Here is a 22,938-nt window from a genome sequence, read left to right as displayed (position 1 = left end):
GCAGAGCTCAGTGGGGGGGCTGGAGCTGAGCCAAATGCCGTAAAGACCGCCTAAACGCCCACTCCTTGGCTGAATGGCTCTGCCCACTATCGTTCCTGCCAATAGCATCTTGAGGGGGCGGAGCTCGAAGGAAGGACTGGTGGCGCCAAAAGGAAATCACCAGTACTGAAAACTAGCTGCTTCTGGCCCTCTCTGGTACTAGGTTTGCTCCGCCCACTACAGCCATTTCCACCTATCGCGTCTGGCAGAGCTGAAAAGGGGAGGAGCAAAGCTTGCTTACTTGCTCCTTTTCGGCCCGCTTTCCCCTTGCACTGAAGAAGAACGTGCTGGAGTGTCCTGCAAATCCTGATTGGGGTCAAGGTAAAGCACTGGGGCCAGGTTTGGGGCTATTCCTGCTCCGCGCATCGCCGAGTCCTCGCCTGGCTAAAGTCTGGGGAATTGCGGCACATGTTCTCTGCCCGCTCTAATCTCTGGGAGGACTTTGGGGGTCTCGAGGTCCCCGTTGATCTGGGGTGTTGCTTTGGAGACCAGCAGCTAACGGGCAACCTGTGAGAGAGGGTAGGGGTCTCAAGAACATCTCCAACCCCCCGCTGAGATTTCCGCCGAGATTTCCCGCCGCTCGCAATGTCTTGCACAGCAGGAGGACCCCCGCCCCGCCTTCTGGTCCGCATGGAGGGACTTCCAGGGTCTGCACCCAATGCCTGACCTGCGCACCCCAATCCTATTTAATTCGAAGCCTAGAATCCTTCCCCCCCCCCACCCCCAGAAGTGACTAGTGCGGGAGTTCCCCACCTGGGGTCTCTGAACTTGCATTTTTCGTGGTTCGTATTTAGATGCCACATTTCACCAGAGCCAGTTTGTTGTAATTCAGTGTTTCATTTTATACGTTTGTCCGGAGAATTGGCTTCACCAAAAGTAGGCAAAGACTTTCTCCCCCACCTGACCTCCAGAAGTGACCTCTAGGCATTGGTTGAGAGGCAGAAGAGGCCGGACCTGGGGCGTCTCTGCACACGGGGCATCTGGCGGGACAGGAAACACAGGTTCCGGCGCTCCGCAGCGGGTCTTCCCCTCGATCAGATCAGTAGATCTAGAGAGAGCCGAGTTCCGGCTTTCCTCCACCCTAGCCAAAGCCTCCCGCGTGCCCAGGAAGATCTCCTTAAAAAGGGTGATGATGGGGGCAGCCAGGAAGCGTAGTGGATAGAGATGAAAACCAGACCTGGGGCCGGAGGATCTGGATTCAAATGTGACCTTAGACATGGCCTAGCTGTGTGGCCCTTGGCCAAGTCCCTTAACCCCAGTGGCTTGGCCCTTACTGTTCTTCCTAGGCAGAAGGTAAAGACTTTTTTAAAGGCTGTTGATGAATGATAACTTTGGGTTCTTTCAGGTGTCGTGATTTCTTTGTGCTTTGCTTATGGGAAAGTGGGAGAAGGATTTGGGTGAAGGCCAAGCTGAGGGGGGGGGGTGTATGCCTGCAAATTCTGCCATTCTGATCTTTTTCCTCCGCCCGCCCCCCCCCCCCCCCCCAAGAAACAATCAACTCCTGAGGCTCCTAGTGCTTAAATCGCCTCATCTGAGTCTCCCTCCAAGATCAAAGACTTCTCTACTGGCGGGGAATAATTATTCCCCTCCGAAAGAAACTCCTTCCCACCCCCACCTTCTCCACCTGGCTCTGTTCTTCACTCAATAGATTACTAAGAGAGACACACAGGATTTAGAGCTGGAAGTGACCTTAAAAAACCATTAGATTAATTCACTCATTTATAGTTAAAGCAACTAAAGTTAACACAGGAAGTGACAAATGAGTTTGAATCCAATTCTTAGGACTCCAAATCCGGTGTGCTTTTTTTTGATTGAACTAAAGATTCTGATCTCCAAATTTGCTTTGTCTTCTTCACCCTATTTCTATGCAAATTGATTTTGGTGAGGGTGCAAGTTGAATTTGATACTATGCTTAGAGGAGATGCTGATCTTTGGTTTTTAATGTTTGTACGGTAACTTTTTCCCCCTGGGGCTCTGCAGAAGTAACTCACTCAAAGTATTTGCCCTGAATACTTGTATAAATTACAAAATATTCGACATCAACTTGAGACCCAATTCTTTTTTTCCTTTATTTTCCTTTTTAATTTTTTCCAAGGTTCCATGGTTCTTGTCTCCCTTCCGAACTCTTCCCTCCCCCCCCTCCTGTAGCTGACCAGGAATTCCACTGGGTTAAGCATACATTCTTACTCATCCTATTTCCATATTACTCATTTTTGTAAGTGAAAAATCTTTGAAAGCCAAAACCTCATCATATACACATACCAACAAGTGAGGCATCATGTTTTCTTCTGGATTTCTGCTCCCACAGTTCTTTCTCTAGATATGGATAGCTTTCTCTGTCCTAAGTCCCTCAGAATTGTCCTGGATCATTGGATTGCTATCAGTAGCAGTCATCCCACAATGTTTCATTTTCTGTCTACAATGTTCTGTTCCTGCTCGTTTCATTCTGCATCAGTTCATATAGGTCTTCCCAGTTCTTATAGAAATCAAGTAGTTATGGCACAAAAGCATTATATCACCATCATATACCACAATTTGTCCTTTTTCCAGTTTTTTTGGCCACCACAAAAAATGCAGCTATAAATAATTTTTTTACAAACAGATCCTTTCCCAATTTTTTTTTATCTCTTTGGGGTACAAACCTAGTAGTGGTATTGCTGGATCAAAGGGCATGCATTCTTTTAAAGCCCTTTGGGCATAATTCCCAATTGTAACAATTCACAATTCCACCAGCAATGCATGTGTCCCATTTTTTTTGGTTTGTTTTTTAGAATATTTTTCTATGGATACATTATTCATGTTCTTTCTTTCCCCTCCTGGAACTGACACCAATTTTGAGGTCAAATTTTTACAAGACTTTTCAGGGTATGAAGTCAAGTCTGGGGTTTCAAAGTAGATCAGTAGCAGAGGTCCAAAGTCCAGCTCCTAACTCTTGGATGATGTCTAGTAGATACCTGTAGCCCTTGTGCTTTCCTTGAATGAGTAGTATGTGAATTAATAGGACAGCCAGGTGGCCCTGTTAATAGGGTGCTATACCTAGAGTTAGGAAGGCTCATCTTCCCGAGTTCAAATCTGACCTTAAGACATTTAGTAGCTCTGTGACTGGGCAAGTCACTTAACCCTGTTTGCCCCGATTTCCTCATTTGGAAAATGAGCTGGAGAAGAAGATGGCAAACCACTCCATTCTCTGCCAAGAAAATCCCAGAGGTTCATGTAGAGTAGGACACAAATAAATACAAAGGACCATGACAATTTCTGGGCTTGATTAGATTTGGTGGGGAAAAGATGTCACTGCTAAATTAAGTTGATTTTAAAGTTTTAATTAAAGAGTTTGTCCAGGATTTGTTTCTTGCTTAAAGTCACAGTCAGGCAAGACAACCTCAAAACAAGACACAACCCAACACAGAGCTACCAAAGTAATTCTACTAATAATGGTCTCTCACCGAGGTAGAAAGATTAATCTGGGAAGACTTGGGACTTCCAGTCCTAACTAAAGAATGCAGCTGTGTACTTGTGTAGTCTTTGGAGAGGGGAAAACAACTGAGGAAGTGAGTTAGGAAACAGGCTATTGGAAAAGACTGATTTGTCCCTTGGCCGAGGGCATCCCAAATGGACTTTCGTTAATTTGTGGTTGGGAAATGCTGCTGTCGCACTTGAGTTTTTTGACCTTGAATAGTTAATGTTCAAACAAAAGTTTTTATTCTCTAGATTATCAGCCTGGTTTTCAGCCTCATAAGAGACCAGAGTTTGGTGAGTCTAATCTTCACATGGATTTGATTTGCAAAATGTCTCTGTGTTAGCAGATATGAAGCTCCTTGGATGGCGCTGCCCATGCTTGAGTGCCAAGTTCAGAGATGCTGCAAATAAATTGGGCTCAGGCCCAGCAGCACTATCATTCCAACTGGGCCTTCTCTTTCTGAACATGGGCTACATTTAACTCTTTCTACTGATAAGACATTTCTTATCTGGGGAAAGTATTGCCTCTGTTGCTGGAGAGTCGTTAGACTATTTAAACTGAGAGTAATGTCTGAAGTTTTGTATTTTTCTGGGATTTATAAAGTTTTAAATGTTATACTATTATATATGCTATATTTATAAAGTTTATTATAAAGTTAAAAAAAGAAAAATAAATATATACATAAATATCTTAAAGAATAAATAAATAAAAAATGAAGGCAGGCCTAGAGTCAGCTTTCTACAGCTTGCTGTTTTTTCTTACATTGGCAGAAAATGGGAAGTAGAGTTTTTGTTAAATACTAACCTTGGTATTTATTACGTTATTCAGTCCTCTTTGCCTAGCAAGTAGTCACTGGATCAGAGATCTGGAATAAAGTGGCACCTAGGAAGTAGGTGGTGTAATTGGGATCGAGAGATATGAATGAGGACTTACCTAAAGGGGCACTTAGTTAGGCTGTGCCGTGGATAGATCACTGGGCTGGGAGGCAGACAGAGGTACGAGGAGTTCAAATCTGGCTCCAGACACCAACTTAGTGTGCTTTGGCAGATCAGTTAACCTTTGTTTACCTCATCTGTAAAATGGTCGTCCATTGATAGCAGCTCCCTCCCAGGATCGGTTCAAGGATCAAATGGGATAATCATTATTAAGTGGGTGGCACAATGCCTGGTACACATTAACATTATGTAATGTGCTGGTTATTCTTAAAGGTCACACAACAAGGAAATGACAGTTTTGGAATGCCTGGCGGTGATTTATATGTGCTTAAGTTCAGGAATAAGGTGTCCTTCCAGTATTTATGTGCGACTTCTGTCTTAGAAGAAAGTTATTACAAACATTGTTTGGTGGAAGTAGTTGCCAAGGGCAGTACTTATAAACAGACTGTAAAGTTTCCAGGATATTAGAAGGCAGATTAATTCCTGGAATCATTCTACCTGCAGGGAAGAGAGTCGTGCTAGTAAATCCTGTAAAAGTAGACGAAAGATTTCCAAGTCAAAGGCTGAACACATCGGCCTAAAAATTATTCTGGTAGACCGAGATAGCACGCTCGTTGGCCTTGATTCAAACTATGGCCGTACCCGAATGACTGAGCAAGCCATTTTCCTTTTCTGGACCTCCCTTTTGTCATCTGTAAAGTGAAGGGTTTGAATGGAATGACCTCTAAGCCCTTCCAACTGTTTTAAATCGATGATACTGTGACACAAAGGATGGATCGGGAGGGAGAAAAGAATGGCCCTATGACTTTTAGGATGCTGTTGTTGTCTTTGTTGTTCAGTTGTTCCAATCGTGTCCAATTTTTGTGACACCGTTTGGTTTTTTGGCAGAGATCCTGAAGTGGTTTGTTAATTTCCTTCTCCAGTTCGTTTTACAGATAAGGAAACTGAGGCAGTCAGGGTTACATGACTTGCCCAGGGTCATACAACTTGTTATGTGTCTGAGCTTGAATTTGGTCTTTCTGAGTCAATACTGGGCATTGGCTCTAAGGCAGAAGAGTGGTAAGGGCGAGGCAATGAGGGTTAAGTGACTTGCCCAAGGTCACACAGCTAAGAAGTATCTGTTGTCAGATTTGAACCCAGGACCTCCCATCTCTAGGCCTGGCTCTCCATCCACTGAGCTACCCAGCCTCCCCCTGGGATATCTGATGGATAAGTTTTTCTTTAAGCCTAAACATACCACCTCTCTTCACCTCCCACTCATTTCTGTCTTCTGAGGCCAAGAACTAATTTTGTCTTGTACCACTGGAACAATAGCTGTTCCAGGTCCTTGAAGACAGCACTCTGGTCCTCTTTGATCTTTCTTTGTAGGGTAAACATCCCCATTCTTTAAGCTGATGCTTATCTTAACACATTTAATCTTAATAACACATAGGAACCTCCTGGAAAAGGAAAAGTTAGTGTGGCAGGAGCCTAAGTAGTACCGGAGTTTGGAGCAGGGAATGATCTTTGCCTCGAGGGCGAGAAAAGGTTTCCAGGGGAGACAGTATAGGATTGGGCTGGGTGGTTGTTCAGTTGTGCCCTCCTCTTCTTGACCCCCCTAGTGGAAAACTGTTATCATCATCATCATCATCATCATCATCATTATTCACCTGGAGCTTCTTTAATCATTTGCATTTGTATTTCAGGTCAGTTAGAAGGAGAGAGTAAGCACTGTGTCAAGTATTTTTGAGATGGAGTAGAAATTAGGCATCCTGCACTTTTGTCAAGAAATGTTATCATAATCATGAAATATGTAATAAAAGGCTTTGACGGTTTCATTTCTAAATTCCCTTTTTAACCCCCTCTCCTCCTGTTTCAGGAATCCGTAGACCAGAAATATGGCATCGACAGTCAATGGAGAGAACCATGGTGTTAATCTCTGGGAATCTCAAAAAAATATGCTGACCCAGCCATTGAGGGACAATGATATAGAGGTGAGAGACCATTTAGGGAGCCATAGATTGCCATCCTGGAAAAAGGCTTTGTGTAGTGTTATAAATAAAAATCAATTGGGGGACTTACTACTAAATTTATAAGCATTTATTGGTAAAGAGAAGGAAAAATAATGATAAAAGGGGTCAGTAGCTTTTCTGGCTTTAGATAAAGACCCCGTGCCCTATTACAGCTGACTTAAGAGATGAGGTAGGAACTCCAGCCCGTAGGGTACCAAAGCAAGGAGAGCCCCATCCCTGGGCTCCCTCCCTGCCAGTGACTTACAAACTCTGGCTGCCCTGGCCTCTCTGGTGACTTTACACTAGGTCCTCAGGCATACACGGGACTCTTGACTTATGTGTCCTGCTGTCGTGGGGGGTTGGAGGGGAACTCCTGGGGTTTGGGAAGGGTACCTTTTGCACGGATGCAAGACTCGGAAATTGAGCTAAAAAAGAAACAGAAATTTATTCATTTAGAAGGTAATGTTGCATCTGGCCAGGAGGAAAACATAGGTGGAAAGCTGGTCCCCAATGACATCCGTTCTGGGGTTTTTATACTCTTTACAAAGAGTAAAGACTTATCTCTAAGAGTGGTGTGCACTGAGGCTTGGGGGGGGGGGGTTTGCCTGAAGACATAGGGGGTGGCCTTCATAGTTTGGAGGACAGATGGATGTCTGAGATACAACTTGATGATATCACAGACGTGTATCTCTCCGTTCATCTCAAATCTAAACGACATCTAAGGAGTATGATCCTCTCAGGGTCTTATCAGATGTTTTGGGTTAGAAGTCACGGATAGAAGGGAGCAAAGGAATTTCCCTGCTAATAGTTTACCTGAAACACTTCTCTAATTTGGGGGGTACGGTGCCCATGCCACCGCCACTGGGGTGCTGTTGGATAAAGATATTTTACTTAGGTTTAGCCTCACCATCTAATACCATCAGGATTTTTTTCTTGGGGAAAATATATCTGTAATATTTACTCTTTGTGAAATGTTGATTTTTGGTGAAATTCAGAAATAATTTATGTAAAGCTCTTGCTATGTAAATGCTAACTATTATTACTAATATTCTTTCATTGTTAAAATAACAACAAAATTAAGACCTTTGCTTTAAAGACCGATTTACTTTCAAAGTCGTTGCTTGCTACCATTGGTGAAATCAGGCCCAGACAGGGTTCCTTCAACTGGGGAGTTATAGCTGACATGAAGTGATAGAATTACAGAAAAAAGAAGAAATGAGGAGCCAGGATAGAAGTTGTGCTGCTCCTGGTACTGCAGCTTGAAGGGTTTTATTAAGCAAAAACCATGATACTTTGATGCCAGGCAGATATCAGTGGCAGGCAGGGGAAACAATTCATCGGGTTACTTCAAAGATACACAGCCTAGTTTTAACACAGGTTAGCCATATTCTTGTTCAGGAAGAGCTCATGTTTTTGTGCCGATGTGATTATTGATAAGAAAGTAGGGAAGAGGCAAGAAAGATTTCTTGGAGACTGAGTCTGGGACTTGGTAGTTAGAAATGCTAAATCCACAGATGCTTGTAATGCTCACTAGAAAGGCTGAATTCAAGCACCTTCAGAAGGGACCGAATTTCAATTGTGAATTTAGTCCTTATTGCCAATGAATAGACTGAAATGTGGAGTGCCTGCCAATTCTTAACGATCAAGATTCCTTAACTCACAAGTATTTTTGATTTTGCCACAAGAAAAATGCCTTTGCAATGACATCTTATTTGACAGAATCCTGGCTTTTGCTATATGACTCCGTGTGGCAGCCACATTTAACTCGTGGTCCTTCAGTCTTGAATTAACTTGATAATGACAACTTTATAATTGATTCCTCCACCAGAGGTATGTGAATGGAGCAAGTCATTGAAGAGAAAGATATTAACCTATATCCAAGATGTCCAGAAAATTGTGTAGTAACACCATAACAGGAGGGCTAGGAACAGTGACTGCATACTAGAAGCTGACATTTATATGGTAATTTACATATATTATTTTGTCCTCTCAATTGTAAGATGAGATGCTATTATTATCCTCATTTTACAGGTGAGGAAACTGAGGCTGAAAGAAAACTTTCAAGATGGTGTTCTAACCAAGGTGCCCCTTGAATAGAAAATGTCTAAGACAACATTTAAACTGAGGCCTTACTTATAATCCCCCTTTTTTTTTTTAACCCTAAATACTTGCCTTCTGTCTTAGAATCAATACTGTATGTTGGTTCCGAGGGAGAAGAACATTAAGGGCTATACAGTTGGGGTTAAGTGACTTGCCCAGGGTCACACAACTAGGAAGTGTCTTGAGACCCCCATCTCTATCCACCGAGTCATCTAACTGCCTTCAGTCTCCCTGACTTGTTTGAGTTCAACACTTGATCCTCGGAGCCACCTACCTGCCTCTGCAGATTACAGAATTATAAAATGTTTAGGCTTAGAAGGCGCCTTAGGGATTAAGAGTCAGAGCTACTCATTGTACAGAGCAGGAGCCAGTTTGAGGAAAGGACTTGCCAAATGTTACATAAATGAGGGGTGTCAACTCTGAGATTAGAAATCGTCAGCCTACCTCCTACCATTTACTTTTTCCCCTCTGCACTTTGATTCTATTCCTATAACATGCTTATGTATTTTGAGGGTAATGATCATGCTGAAGGGCTGCAATTTAGAATTAGCCTTATAGTGATAATTATCTGGTATATTAAATATAAATGTGTCCTTTATCTCTTATTAATATGATGGAAATCATCGTAATCTTATTTTTCTCCCTCAGGTCACTTTCTAAACCATTGTTTTTTCTTGCGTAAAGGATACCTTCTCTTTTAGAATTGCAGAGGACTCTTCTTTAATGGGGTTTGACCCCGGTAGCCCCTGGTGCCCCAAAAAGGAACCTACAAAAAGTAGGACCTATTTCTTCCACTCTTAACTTATTTAAGATGCTGATGCTTTGGCCAAATTGGACATTTTGACCTTTTTCGCCTTTTCTTTTCATCAGGTGTATACAATCATTAAGAAGGAAAACCATCGTCAAAAGACTGGGCTGGAACTGATTGCTTCGGAGAATTTTGCAAGTCGAGCAGTTCTGGAAGCACTGGGTTCTTGCTTGAATAATAAGTACTCGGAGGGATACCCAGGCCAGAGGTATGTGAACAGAGTGGGGTTGTGGAAAGAAAAAATTAATATTAAAACTATACTTCGAGATGTGGGCTTAACATTAATCCATATTAATCCATCAGCCCTTGTTTGGAGAAATGTACAGCTTGGTGTAGTCTTTGCCCATTGACATGGGCACGATTTCAGGTATGGGAATCTTGAACAGGGAAAAGATACCCGAAAATACAGTTTGGATTAACAAGACTATCAAGTCTTGAGATATCTTCCTCTCTTCCCAATTAGGTATTATGGTGGTACTGAGTTTGTGGATGAATTGGAGATTCTGTGTCAGAAGAGGGCTCTGCAGGCCTATGGCCTGGACCCACAAAACTGGGGCGTCAATGTTCAGCCATATTCAGGTAAATACCATGAATGTTTTGTCCTGTCCAGCTCAGACCTAAATGGGCTCATGCCTTTCAAGCCCTAGGAAAGGAGTTTGAAATGCCAACCTGGGACTGGCTCTGGGTATAATGATGAACTAGACACAGCTCTTTTTCCCCCTTCTGTATTCAGTGCATCTCCCTTACCTGATCCATTTACCCATAATCCCTTGCTTCTTCCCCAAGGATTCCTAAGCTTGCCCTCCCGTGCCATTGTCCCAACTCTACTTTGTCTCTCAAAACTTCCTTATTTCTCTCCAAGGGAGCTCCTAGTTTGCCCCTGAGAGATCTGATCACTCCTCCAAAGTCAAGTATTAATGTGTTGCCTCTCAGATATATTTTCACTTTAGCAAAGAACAAGATTAATGAGTCATTAGTGATAAAATTTCAGATATCAGTGATAGATTTGTTTGTAAAGGAGACGTTTTGGGGTGAGGGAAAGGGTGGTTTCTTTGGTCTTTCTAAAACACCATAGAGACAACCTAAAGAGAAGTAAGGCTGCCCTTGCCCCCAGCCACCATTGGTGTCCATTCCCTGAAGAGCAGCTACTGCCAGGCTTGAGGGTTCGATTTCCAGTTGGTTGCATTGATCTTTGGCACTGACAGCGTAAGACCTCTGTTCCCTGTTTCAGGATCTCCTGGGAATTTTGCGGTGTACACAGCCCTAGTGGAACCACATGGGAGGATTATGGGTCTCGACCTGCCTGATGGGGGTCACCTCACCCACGGATTCATGACAGACAAGAAGAAAATCTCTGCCACCTCCATCTTTTTTGAGTCCATGCCCTATAAGGTAAGGAAGGCAGGCTCTATTTCCTAGTAAAAATTTCTTATGAAATCTTTCCTCTATAATAAAATGTCACATGTCAGTCCTTACAAAGAGTCCTTATTTCTCAGCTCCTTATTCTGCTTCACATTTCTGTAGAGGATACATAATACGGCCAGGATGTGGAGTCCTCAGTCACCAGTTTCCTACAGCTTGACACCATTGTACCAGAAGTCAATATTTCACAAATCAATTTCTGAGGCTGCTTCTGATGTAGTGATTTTACATTGGTGATGTGGCTTGTTGGCCCTGAGAAATGGGCTGAAGATCCCGAGAATTTCTTCCTACGGTGTTAGCTTCTTTTGAGCAAACTCTTCATGCCTTAAAAACTCAGTGCCACCACTGAAGCGCACGTCGTGATCTAAATGTGATGTGATGTAACTCGTGGCTGATTTGTGTCCAGGGATGTAGCCCTGGAGTCCAGCTATTTTTGTTTTGACTATAATTTTTGTGGAATCAAAAAACAAGCGAGCAAGTGTTCTCTGTGGGCTAATCCACTGTGTAGGAGAAGGGAATGAACTCTTGGTAAATTGATTCCTCTTTAGTTGTTTTCTTCTCATTCCTTTCCTCTTAAGTCTCATTATTAGTCATCCCAATTTGCCTTTTGGGACAGAAGACAGCTGATTGTATTCATGACTTCTGGCACATGTTTAAGGAAAGGACTATCCCTTGATTTGGGTAGAGGAATGAATTTTACCATCTAAAGTCTAATCAACCTTGTTATTCACCCCTTATCAGTTCCCATTGGAAGGCAGAGCCATAAATGATTCCATTTTAGGAGGGGAACTGAACGGATAAGTCCTCCAACCTATCTTGTTTTCCCTCCCTGTTGCACTCATTTTGAACTTGGACTACAAGGCAACACCCCATTGCCTTCCCTGCTTTAGGGTTTGCTTTTGTTCTGTGGTGTGTTTTCTATTAGATTGTAAAGTCCTTGAGGATCAGGACTGGCTTTTTCATACTTCTGTCTGCAGCACAGAGCCTTGTTCATGTAATCCATGCTCATTGACTATTTTCTATGGTGGAATGTTGGACTTGACTTGTTTTATCTTATTACTGTCCTTCTTCAGGTAAACCCAGATACTGGCTATATCGACTATGACAAACTAGAAGAAAATGCCCGACTCTTCCACCCCAAACTGATCATTGCAGGTAAGTAAGTAGCTTAAGAAAACAATCTCACTTTTTGATGAAGCCTCATGACATGATCTTCTATCATATGAAGCACTAACTTTGCATTCATTTTAGTTTGGAGCTCTTAGACTTGTTGCAAATTCTTTAGAAATCTGGAGAAACTTAGAGCACAAAGGCCAGGAAGTTAAACCCTGATGATACTCATGGCCGAGACTTCCTATCGTTCTTCTGTGTTCCTTTCATTACTTCCTATCAGGAGGAACTTTGGATGAAGAATTGTTTCCATTCTGAAGGTACCTTTATTGTTTGAAGTCTGAGGACTTGGTACCGAGGACCAGAATTTTCGCTGCTTTTCAGTGCTTTTCTCTTTATTGATTATTTCTACTTTTTGCTGTGCATATACATAGTTTGTATATTGGCTCTACAATTTGACTGTGAGCTGCTCGAGAGCCAAGACTGTCTTCTATTCCTAGAGTTTTGTGTGTCTTATCCTTTCAAGCGTGTGTGGTTCTTCGTAACCCCATTTGGGGTTTTCTTGGCAAGGCTATTAGCATGGTTTGCCCTTTCCTTCTCTAGCTCATTTGACAGAAGAGGAAACTTGAGTTTAGTGACTTGCCCAGAGTCATACAACGAGTAGGGGTCTGAGGTCAGATTTGAAGATGAGATAAGTGGTTAGATTTATGTTAGAGGAATAATGGAATAGCCAAGAAAGATTTTAGAGACAAGTAAAAAGGGCCCAAGGCCGACCCTTAGGACAATCTAGCAAAGAATACTTAAGATGGGGACTCAGAAGCCAATCAACAATTGAGGATCCAGGAAAAAAGGGGAGTTGACAGCCTTGAAATAAGACTTTGGGATTATCAGTGTCAACCTGAAAAAACGGAACTACCAAAACAATTGAGGTAGGAAGATTAATCGGGAGAAACTCACCGAACGAGGTAGGAAGATTAATCAGAGACCCGCAGAACCTCAGGCCTGGGATGTGAATGTGCTTATATAGATTTTGAGAGGGGACCAAGCTTAGGCTCTGCCACCTGTTTGGGAATGATGCCCTAGTCTCATGCAGCCTGCCAGGGAGAGGCTTAGAGGCCATGGGGACTTGGCTTTGGCCTAGATACTGAAGGGAAAACTTAAGAACACGAAAATGGGAATTAAGATTTGATACTATCTGCTAATCCTGCCTAGGGGGTGAACAATAGGTTCTCTGAGGGTTTATTGTTCAATCTGGGTTTTGAATTCATAATATTGGTTGAGGTTTCATAAAACAAGTTGTCTTCTGTAAAGAGATTGATGGTAACCTTGGTCAGAAGCCAGATTGTAAGGGTAGTGAATTGGAGGGGGGAGTAAATGGCATGTGCCTATATAAACAAATTCTTTCTGGAAATTTGAATCTGAAAAGGAAAAAAGTTAGAGGAAATAGCCAAGAAAGATCCAAGGAATGGGAGAAGGTAGGGGCAGATCTGCAGTTGGCCAGGAAGGATCTAATAAATAGGAAAGTTGAGAGAGGAAAAGATCCTGGGGGTAGGTGCCTAGAAGGGATGGACCAGGATAGAATTAAGACCACAAACAGACATTTGTGAGCAAGAAGGGATCCTTTGATAGCTATTGGAGCAGAGAAGGAGGGAGTAGTCTATGATGTTGGGGTTGGGATATGGAATTGGAGTGAAGTCAAAGCTCATGATGGCCTTGATTTTCTCAGCAAAGTAGATGAGAAAAGAGGGGGGGAAAGCTTGTTGAGGGAAGAGGTTGGAACAGCTGCTATTTACCAGAGCAGTAGAGTTCACCAGAAAAAGGATTTTTTTACAGCTGTGAGATAAGATAGAAAAAGTTTGTGGTGGCCCCCAATGGTGCTTCTGTAGCCTTCAGGGCCATAGGAGTAGGGACGTAAAAGTTGAATGATGGCTGGCAGTCCAAGGTTGTGGTTTGGCAAGGCATAAGTGACAATATGATAAGGGATCAAGGAAAATCAAAAAAGGTGCCGGATATTGTAGAGCTGAGTTAGTGAATTATGGGGACCTTCCTTCCTTCCTTCCTTCCTTCCTTCCTTCCTTCCTTCCTTCCTTCCTTCCTTCCTTCCTCCCTCCCTCCCTCTCTCCCTCCCTCTCTCCCTCCCTCTCTCCCTCCCTCCCTCCCTCCCTCTCTCCCTCCCTCCCTCCAAAAAGTGACAAGCAGTTCCACTGGGTTATACATGTATCATTGTTCAAAACCTATTTCTGTGTTATTCATATAATCACATCCCTGTCACACACTGAGATTGATCATACATTTTTCTAATGCACTTCTGCTCCCACAGTTCTTTCTGGATGTGGATAGTGTTCTTCTAAGTTCCTCTGGATTGTCCTGGGTCATTGCATTGCTGCTAGTAGAAGAGTTATGGGGACATTTCTGAGAGTAAAGAGAGAAACCTGAAGCTAGAGGAGGGATAATGGATAGGAGTCTTAAGAAGTGACTGGTGAGCCAAATGAGGATGAAGAATGGGTCTAGGAAGAATGAGGGAGAGCTGAAAGGACTAGAGGTTGTGATCCAAGGAAGGAATGTTCCAGATCATGGACTTTCATGCAGATCTTTGATGAGAACAAAGGTGGTTTGTGTTGGAGTGAAGGTTGTGGTCATTTCAGTTGTTGGACCAGGAAGCCACAGTGTTTGAGATGGTATAAAAGTATTTGTTGAAGCAGCAGCTGCGTGGCTCAGTGGATTGAGAGCCACATGGACGCCTTTTCTAGCCCCAGGACATTGGGTTGTGGCTCCCACCTTCATGGGGTACTGCGATGATCTCTTCTCTTTCAAACATAGAGAAAGGGGATTGATGGAGCCTGGGAGGGATTAAAATATCCGTGGTGGGCAGATCTTGAGTGTGACCAAAGCTGCCCCATATGTGGTCCACGGCTTCAGAACTCGGATGGTTCTGAGTCCTCAGTGGCCCAGTTTGGGATTCTTAGAAGAGGGTATATCTTTTCTTTTTCATAGAATGACATTGTAGCCATCCTGCAGCTACAAGATGATCTTGCATGGGTTAAGCACCTGAAAGGGAATATGGGTGGAAGGGCTAAAAATTAAGGTAAGAAGAACATAAAAAAAGAAAATAGACACAGAGACACAGGATTGCTCAGCATTGCGTCCAGTCTGTTGGCTGGTGTGAGAAAGTTTGAGTCAGACGGGGGGACTGGGTTTTATGGAAGTTTCAAGGAATGGGGGCACGGGATTGTTACTCAAACAGATGTCATAGCAGAAAGACTAGCATCATGTTGGTAATCAGCAACAAGATAAAGAGATTCAGACAATGGAGTAGCCCAGAAGACGGGAAGTTCATTCGAAAGTCCTTCTTCCTTCCTCACACTGGCACCATCTCAAATGCTCCGGTGCCTTTGCCATGACAAAGAAGCTATAGAAATTGTTTGCCAGCCTTCTAGACTGCAGAGGTGGGGAGAGGTTTGAATTGCACAAAATGTGAGCCCCAATTCACGTCAAGGATCCAGAAACCAATCGTGTGAAATATTAGAACTAGATCCACGAGTCTGGTCCACGAGCACTTGAGTAGGCTTTTGAATACATCTTTAATGCTTTCATGATTCGTTCATACTTGGAACCCTTCAGCTAGTCTTTGGCTTCATTACCTCATCTCGAGTCTGTGTTTTGAGGTATGAAGACCAATAAAGGAGTACTTTTAGTCTTTTATAAATATGCATTTTTAATTTTTAAATTAAAAAAATTATTTTACCAGTTAAATATAATAAATTTCTGTACATGTTTTTCTAAGTTATATAATTGAATTTATCTCCTCCCCCTCCTAGTGCTGTCAGGCAATTTGATTTGGGTTATACATTGCATTATTATGCAAAACATAAGAAATACATATTTTTAAAAGTGACTGCCATAACATTTGTACAACCCAGTGGGATTGCTTGTCGGCTCTGGGAGGGGGGAGTGAAAGGAAATGAATCATAAACACTTTAAAAATAAATCATTTTTAATGATATGTTTAAGCATTCAGGCTAAGCCTCAGTTTTCTGATGTTTCTCAAAGTTGACGCTCGCGCCCCCCCTTTCTTTTCTCATCCTAGGAGTCAGCTGCTATTCCAGGAACCTGGACTATGCCCGCATGCGGAAGATTGCAGACAGTAATGGAGCCTACCTCATGGCTGACATGGCCCACATCAGTGGACTAGTGGCCGCCGGCGTGGTCCCCTCCCCCTTTGAATACTGTGACGTGGTGACCACCACCACACACAAGACCCTTCGAGGCTGTCGCTCTGCCATGATCTTCTTTAGGAAAGGTGTGGATGCTGAGAAGTAGCATTTCTCCCGGCCGGCTTATTTGGAGCATCCGCTCTTAGGAAGGACCTGTGGTTCTGTTCCCTTTGCAGGAATAGAAAGTTAGGAGACTGTGGCAGGAGGAAAGCCAGCCCAGAGCCTGTTGTGGTCAAGCCACAGTGACCCCATTTATAGCCCTACCAAAGAAAGCCAAATGTCTCCCTTCCCTCTGCCCTCTCCCCTCCTGGAGTTGACAAGCAGTTCCACTTGGTTATACATATTATCACTCAAAACCCATTTCTATCATATATTATTTAATACATTTTAAAATATAATGGTTAATGCTTAAGGCAAAATAACTGCCTATAGAATAACTGGTCAGGCCCAAAGAGACCATCAAGTGTTATCTGGACTCAAACACATTTCTCAGCCTTAGAAATCCGATCATTCCTGCTTTAAAAGTATGCCTGTGTGCTTGGTGCTCTCCAGTCCATTTGCTTGAGAGAAAGCTTCATCAGTGCTCAGTTTGAACTGGGAGAAGGCAGCGTGATTTTCATCTTGGATTTCTTCCTTCTAGGAGTGCGCAGTGTGGACCCCAAGACAGGCAAACAGACGATGTACAATCTGGAGTCACTCATTAATTCAGCTGTTTTCCCAGGCCTACAGGGAGGGCCTCACAACCATGCCATCGCAGGTAAAACTTCAATGTCAGAGCCCCCTTGTGGTGGTGACACTTTCCACAAGTCAGGGAGCACGTAGAAGAGTCCACTTTCTTCAATCATGACATTCTGTCTTGGAATCCATACTAAGTATCAGTTGCCAGGCAGAAGAGCATCATGCCCTAGGCAGTGGGGGTTAAGTGACTCGTCCAGGGGCACACAACTAGGAAATATCTGAGGCCAGATTTGAATCTAGGACTTCCTCTCTCCAAGCCTGCCTCTGTTACCTACTGAGCCACCCAGCTGCCCGAAGAGCACCTTCTTTTTCGTTTTCCTCATCCCCTCTAACCTCTTTACAAAAAAAACCCCAAAGTGTCAGTATTTCTAGAATATCAAAATGGAGAGCATCCTCTTGGAGAGATCTGTAAGATTCCTGTCTGCCCTTTTCCTGGACTTGTGTTGAGTTTTGAGGACTGGTAATGAAACTGACTTAGAGTAAATTTTTTTCATTTGTTTTGCCTACATGGGGGCTATGTAAAAATAATAGGCAGTGGATTGATTATTGATCATAAGCTGACTTAGATACTCTCCTTCTTATCTCTAATATAACAAGACTTCATTTCTAATATCATCCTTACAGCTAACAAACAGGGAAGGGGGGTATAGTCAGAGCAGATGAAAGGACCCAAAGGTTGATGTTAAGATCAGGATAGAAAGGACCCATTAAGCAACAAAAGTGAAAGAGATATGGATGATCAGATGCGCTTCTGTTTCATTGTTTTCAGGGAATATTTTTTAGGCACAGAAAAGATTATCTATCAATTTTTAAAAATTAGGAAAAGAAGGGATTGGTAGTTGTAGTTTGGGACAGGAACCTGGCCACTGGAGCCACTTCAGGAAAGGGAAAAGACTTGCATACTTGAGACATCTTTGGGACAAATTCTTGAGTAGTTTGAACAGTTTTTATGCAATATTTATCCTACTTATTTCTAGGCTTTTGTCTGCTTTTTAGTGTTTTACCTTCCAAATGCTTTCCTATGTAACTTAGAGAAGGAAGCATTTGATAAAATTAATTCCTATTAAGATGCTAGAAAGTTTTTGGAAATGGTAATAAGTGCCAAAAATTTGAGCAGCAGCCATAGGTGAGTTAGGCAGGTAGGTGACATAGTGGGATAGAGTGCTGGGTGTGGAATCTAGAAAGATTCATCTAATAACCAAGTTCAAATCTAGCCTCAGACATTTATTAGCTGTGTGAACTTGGGCAAGTCACTTAACTATTTGCCTCAGCTTCCTCATATGATATCTTTACCATGAAATTCCCCTAAAAGAGTGGGCCTGACAGAAATGGCAGTGAAAGTGAAAGGGGACATTTTCTTAGGGATAAAAATGGATTAGGTGGTAGTGGTCGTTTCCTGGTGTCAGTTGTAAAAATTAAAATTATAATCTCTAATAATAAAAATATCATATTTTTTGGAGATTTATTAAAGATCATTAGAAATCAAAGAATAAAGAGGATACAAAATAAAAATCATGTGCCCATAGCTGATCAGTCAATTCAAACACCCACCTTACCACCATCCCCTATCTACAGGAAGTATGTAATAACAGGAAGTCAGTGGGCTCCTGGGAAATGTAGTTCTTTTTTTAGGGTAAGCGATTTTCAAGTATACACAGTGAAAATCAGTAAGCATTTTTTAAGCCAGGCCCCATACTGATTGGCTGGGGATATAAATACAAATAATGAAACAATCATTAATTTTTTTTTATTCCAGCAATAAATCTATACATAAATTTTCCAAGGTTACATGATTTGTGTTTCCTTCCTCCCCATTTCCCTCTCCTATATTGACAAGCAATTCCACTGTGTTTTACATGATTTTATCCCTCAAAACCTATTTCCATATTGTTCATTTTTGTAATAGAGTCATACTTTAGAACCAAATCCCCAAATCCTATACCCTTATAAACAAGTGATACATCATGTGTTTCCTTTTGCATTTCTACTCCCACAGTTCTTTCTCTTGATCAAGATAGCATTATTTCTCATAAGTCCCTCAGAATTGTCCTGGATCAAATAATCATTCATTTCAGGGAACTTAAATTGCCAGGAGATAAGTATACATTTAAGTCTATAAGGAATAAATGTGAAGAGAAGAAATCCAAGGGAGAGAACTCACCATTGAAAAGGATTAGGAAAAGGTTCCTGTAAAAGTGGCATCTCTGAGGAGGGAGGGAGTTCTAGGGATGAAGTGTGGTCAGTATAAAAACAGGAAGATGGAGTAGTTCCATATGGGAAGCACCCACAGTTTTAGAGTGCATCAAAGAGGAGGGAGCGATAATGAGGTTGCATAGAAAGGTTTGGGGCTAGACTGTGATGGGCTTTAAAACTAAGTGGATGCATTTACCCAGGATCAGAAAGATAGTCAGGAGCCCCTGAAGTTGATTGCACAGAGGAGTGATTTGGTAAAATCTGTGATTACAGGAAATAACTAGCTGATCTGAAGAGTCTTGGGCAATCAATTAGGAGGCTTTTGTACTCTAGGCAAGAGGTGATGAGGACTTGAGCTCAGCAGCTGACTTTGAATATAGAGAAGAGGTCGGATGTCAGATAGGGATGTAGAAACAGCAAGACTGGGTAACTTGATTGGGTTGTGTGATATAAACATTGAGAGAATGGTGGAATAAGGACATTTAGAAGAGGAATAGGTTTTGGGGAAAAGAGAATGAGGGGGCAGCTGGATTAAAAGCTGGGCCTAGAGATGGGAGTTCCTGGGTTCAAATCTGGCCTCAGATACTTCCTAACTGTGTGGCCCTGGACAAGTCACTTAACCCCCATTGCCTATCCCTTAGCACTCTTCTGCTTTAAAATGAAAACACAGTATTGTTTCCATGATGGAAGGTAAGGGTTTATGAGAGAATGAGTTCTGTTTTGGATATATTGAGGTTATAATATCTCTGTACTTGGAGGAAGCATACCCATTAGTCAATTGGTAATGTGGCATAGGAGCTCAAGGGAGAAACCAGGGCCAGATAAATAGATGTTATTTGGAGAATTTGGACCTCTGAGGGAAGACGCTCTAAGATAGAACCGCAGGTCCACTTACCAATGGAGGCTTTAAGGATGATGATCCAGCAAAAGAGTGAGGAGGAAAACCAGGAGACAGCGGAACCATGAAAAATCAGAGGGAAAGTTCAGCCCTATGGATAACCCATTTTACAATCTTGAAGAGAATTACATTGTATAGAAAGGAACACCTGTATAGTCTGGGACACCTGAGCTTTAACCCTAAAATTGTCTTGAGAATTTAGGCTCAAGAGGAAAGGGAATACGTCAAGAAGGACACAAATTTCAGAGAGAGCCCCAGGGATTCTAACTGCAGTGGAGTCTTGGACTTTTTGAATATCTTCATTTCAGTGTAATTGATTTCTTTTATCATAGTATATTTAAGAACAATATACCGAGAAATGGTCATAGAAGGCTTTTTTTATCCCTCAGTGCCTGGCCCTTAAAAATGTCTGTTGGTTCACATGGAGCCCCGCCATACACACACACTGCCCAGGGTCAAGTGGATCTGGGTTTGAATGTGGCCTCAGATACTTTCTAGCTGTGTGTCCCTGGGGCAAATCACTTTACTCCCATTGCCTAACCCTTGCCACTCTTCTGCCTTAGAACAGATACTTAGTATTGGTTCTAAGACAAAAGGTCAGAGTTTAAAAAATAAATTAAAGATAAAACATGTGCCTAGAAAGAAGGTTGGACCATGAGGCAGGGAATTGAGTTTTTAATTCAAAGGGTAATGTCAGGAGTGCTCTAGGACTTGGGCTGGTGATGAACGAATGCTAAGGATGACCAAAAAGACCTTTAGTCAGGTTGGGAGCCAGAGGAAACCGAGGTGGACATGGGATGCGTGTTTGGAGTGGTTGGAATGGAAGTGGGCCAGAAGGCAGACCTTCTCAACCATCAGTATGTTTCTATCTTCTCTACAAAGGAGAAGGGAGTGCCAGGTCCACCAACAGGCATTTTTAAAGGCCAGGCACTGGGCTAAGGACTTGGGATAAAAAGGCCAGTTTCTGCCAAGGACTTTATGTTTTAGCTGGAAAGAAGACCCATCAGTCAGAACCAAGAAAATAAATACAGAGTAGATGGAAGGGAACCTTAGAGGAGGAGCAGCAGCAGCTGGAGAGGACAAAAGGAATCGGAAGTGAAACCCAATGCTTAGCCTGTACAAAGAGAAAACTTGGAGGTGTAAAGGGTGAAATGATGGCTGAGACTGAATGTATAATTAATTTAGGTCACCAAGGATTTTATTTATAAAAATCCTAGTGAAAAACCCAAATAATAAAATACCCAAGTCAGCTGCCAAATTTTATGGTGATTTAATTGATATAGTGGAGAAGATTAAGAAGAGAGAAGGAAAGGGTGAAGGATTTCTCCCCCTGCCTGGCTGATACCGGGCGGGACGATTAGAAGATCTAGAAAGTAAGGGTTTGGAGTGTGAAGGAGGAAGGAATCAACCTGAACTTCAAAAGGGGTGCAGCTGAGATGTCTGAACCTGAATCAGGTCAAGGACAAAACTCACCGCCAAAACCCAAACAAATAACTGCCACCATTCCAAGGTGTTGGAACGCCTAGCACGCTGCCAGCCAGAGTCACCTCTCCAGGGAAAGAGAAAGAGACAGAAACTGAAGTGCCTTATATGGACGTTTTTACATCACTTTTCTGCGTCTCATCCGTACCAATGAGGACTTAGCTTGACTTAGGACAGCCCAGAGCCATTTTTTGCACATGTCTGTTGAAGGCCATCTCCTCAGATAATTAAATCTTGAGTTTGATGCAGACCTTTCAAAATCTTGTTAAACTGAGTAGGGTGGAGAATGTGGGTTTTCCAAGACCTGATTCTGTTATTCCAAGTATCTCTTGTTATTGATCAGGAAATAGCTCAATCAAATCTTCTAAAGAATGATCTGATTAGGGTGGAATAGTTTTAAAATTCACAGGGGGAACAAGTATATGAAGGATTATCCTTGGTCTGGGGGGCAGGACTAGGAGAGGAGCAAAGAGGCAGCTTTGGGCTGGTTTTGAAAAAAAGAAAAATGGAGTAGTCAATCTATTCCAAAGCAGCACCTTCTACCTTTGATTTCACATCAGGATCAAGATTATTCATCCAGATGAGAGCCCTTAAATCTCCTTGGGGTTCTGTGATGTAACCTCAGGACCCTCCAGGACTGAGTGGAATGAAAGCTTTTGCCTAATAATTGTGGGATGTATTATAAATAGGGATTTGAAGGGAATAAACCTAGTAGAATTTTCAAAAAAGAAAGGTGTTGTTGCCTGGATCTGGCTCTTTGACTTTGTTCCTGGGGCTGGAGTAGGTGGGTGGGGTAGAAGTTGTTTTTTTTTACATTAGTAAACCTTATTTACCCAATTATTGACATAGAATCTCTTGCTGACTAGGAGTTGCTGTAGCCCTGAAGCAAGCCTTGACCCCTGAATTTAAGGCTTATCAGCAACAGGTGGTGGCCAACTGCAAAGCCCTGTGTGCAGCCCTGATGGAGCTGGGTTACCACATAGTAACTGGTAAGTGCTTGCCCTCGGTCCGTTGGAGAGCATGTCCATCAACGTGGGACAAATGAGTCAGGAAGACCCAAGTTCATGTTTACTTATTTACCAGCTTGTTTGACCCTGTTTGCCTCAGTGTCCTCATCTGTAAAATGGGGGTTATTAATAGCTTTCCAGGGTTGTTGGGAGGATGAAATGAGATCATTTTTTATTTTATTTGTTTGTTTAACCCTTACCTTCCATCTTAGAATCAATATTATTAGCTCTAAGGCAGAAGGAGTGGTAAGGGCTTGGTCATGGAGGTCAAGTGACTGGCCCAGGGTCACACAACTACCAAGTGCCTGAGGCCAGATTTGATTTCCCTTCTTTAGACCTGGCTTTCCATCCACTGAGCCACCCAGCTGCCCCTTAAAATAAGTGTTAAGGGCTCAGCACAGTAACAAGTGCTTTATAAAGGTTGGGCGTTGTTGTTATTATCTATTAGCGGGTCTTCATTTCCTGATGGCACAATTGGCGCAGCGGTGCTCTGCTCTCTATAGGACAGCTCTTCCGTTGAGCCCTTGCCTTCCATTTCAACGTC

The 22,938-nt window shown here is 42.6% G+C and overlaps 1 protein-coding gene across 3 annotated transcripts in view; it reads left to right on the top strand.

Annotated features, from left to right (window-relative positions):
- Nucleotides 1-200: 200 nt before the first annotated feature.
- SHMT1 (serine hydroxymethyltransferase 1) overlaps nt 201-22,938 on the top strand; it is a 28,532-nt gene continuing 5,794 nt past the window's right edge. Inside the window, exons 1-10 of one of the 3 annotated variants that reach the window (XM_056803928.1) lie at nt 219-360; nt 3,748-3,789; nt 6,290-6,404; nt 9,393-9,538; nt 9,794-9,909; nt 10,562-10,722; nt 11,826-11,907; nt 15,950-16,162; nt 16,717-16,833; nt 22,254-22,376. In XM_056803928.1, coding sequence (XP_056659906.1) covers nt 6,309-6,404; nt 9,393-9,538; nt 9,794-9,909; nt 10,562-10,722; nt 11,826-11,907; nt 15,950-16,162; nt 16,717-16,833; nt 22,254-22,376 — 1,054 coding nt within the window. In that variant the 5' untranslated portion in view covers nt 219-360; nt 3,748-3,789; nt 6,290-6,308. Of the gene's footprint in view, nt 1,333-3,747; nt 3,790-6,289; nt 6,405-9,392; nt 9,539-9,793; nt 9,910-10,561; nt 10,723-11,825; nt 11,908-15,949; nt 16,163-16,716; nt 16,834-22,253; nt 22,377-22,938 lie in introns of all 3 variants that reach the window. The other 2 variants (XM_001379089.4, XM_016423759.2) reach the window with 2 other exon arrangements.

Source organism: Monodelphis domestica, chromosome 7 (genome assembly GCF_027887165.1).
Source record: "Monodelphis domestica isolate mMonDom1 chromosome 7, mMonDom1.pri, whole genome shotgun sequence".
Classification (NCBI taxonomy): Eukaryota; Metazoa; Chordata; class Mammalia; order Didelphimorphia; family Didelphidae; genus Monodelphis; species Monodelphis domestica.
Note: the sequence above shows the minus strand (reverse complement) of the source record. Positions and strands in the feature narration are given on the sequence as shown.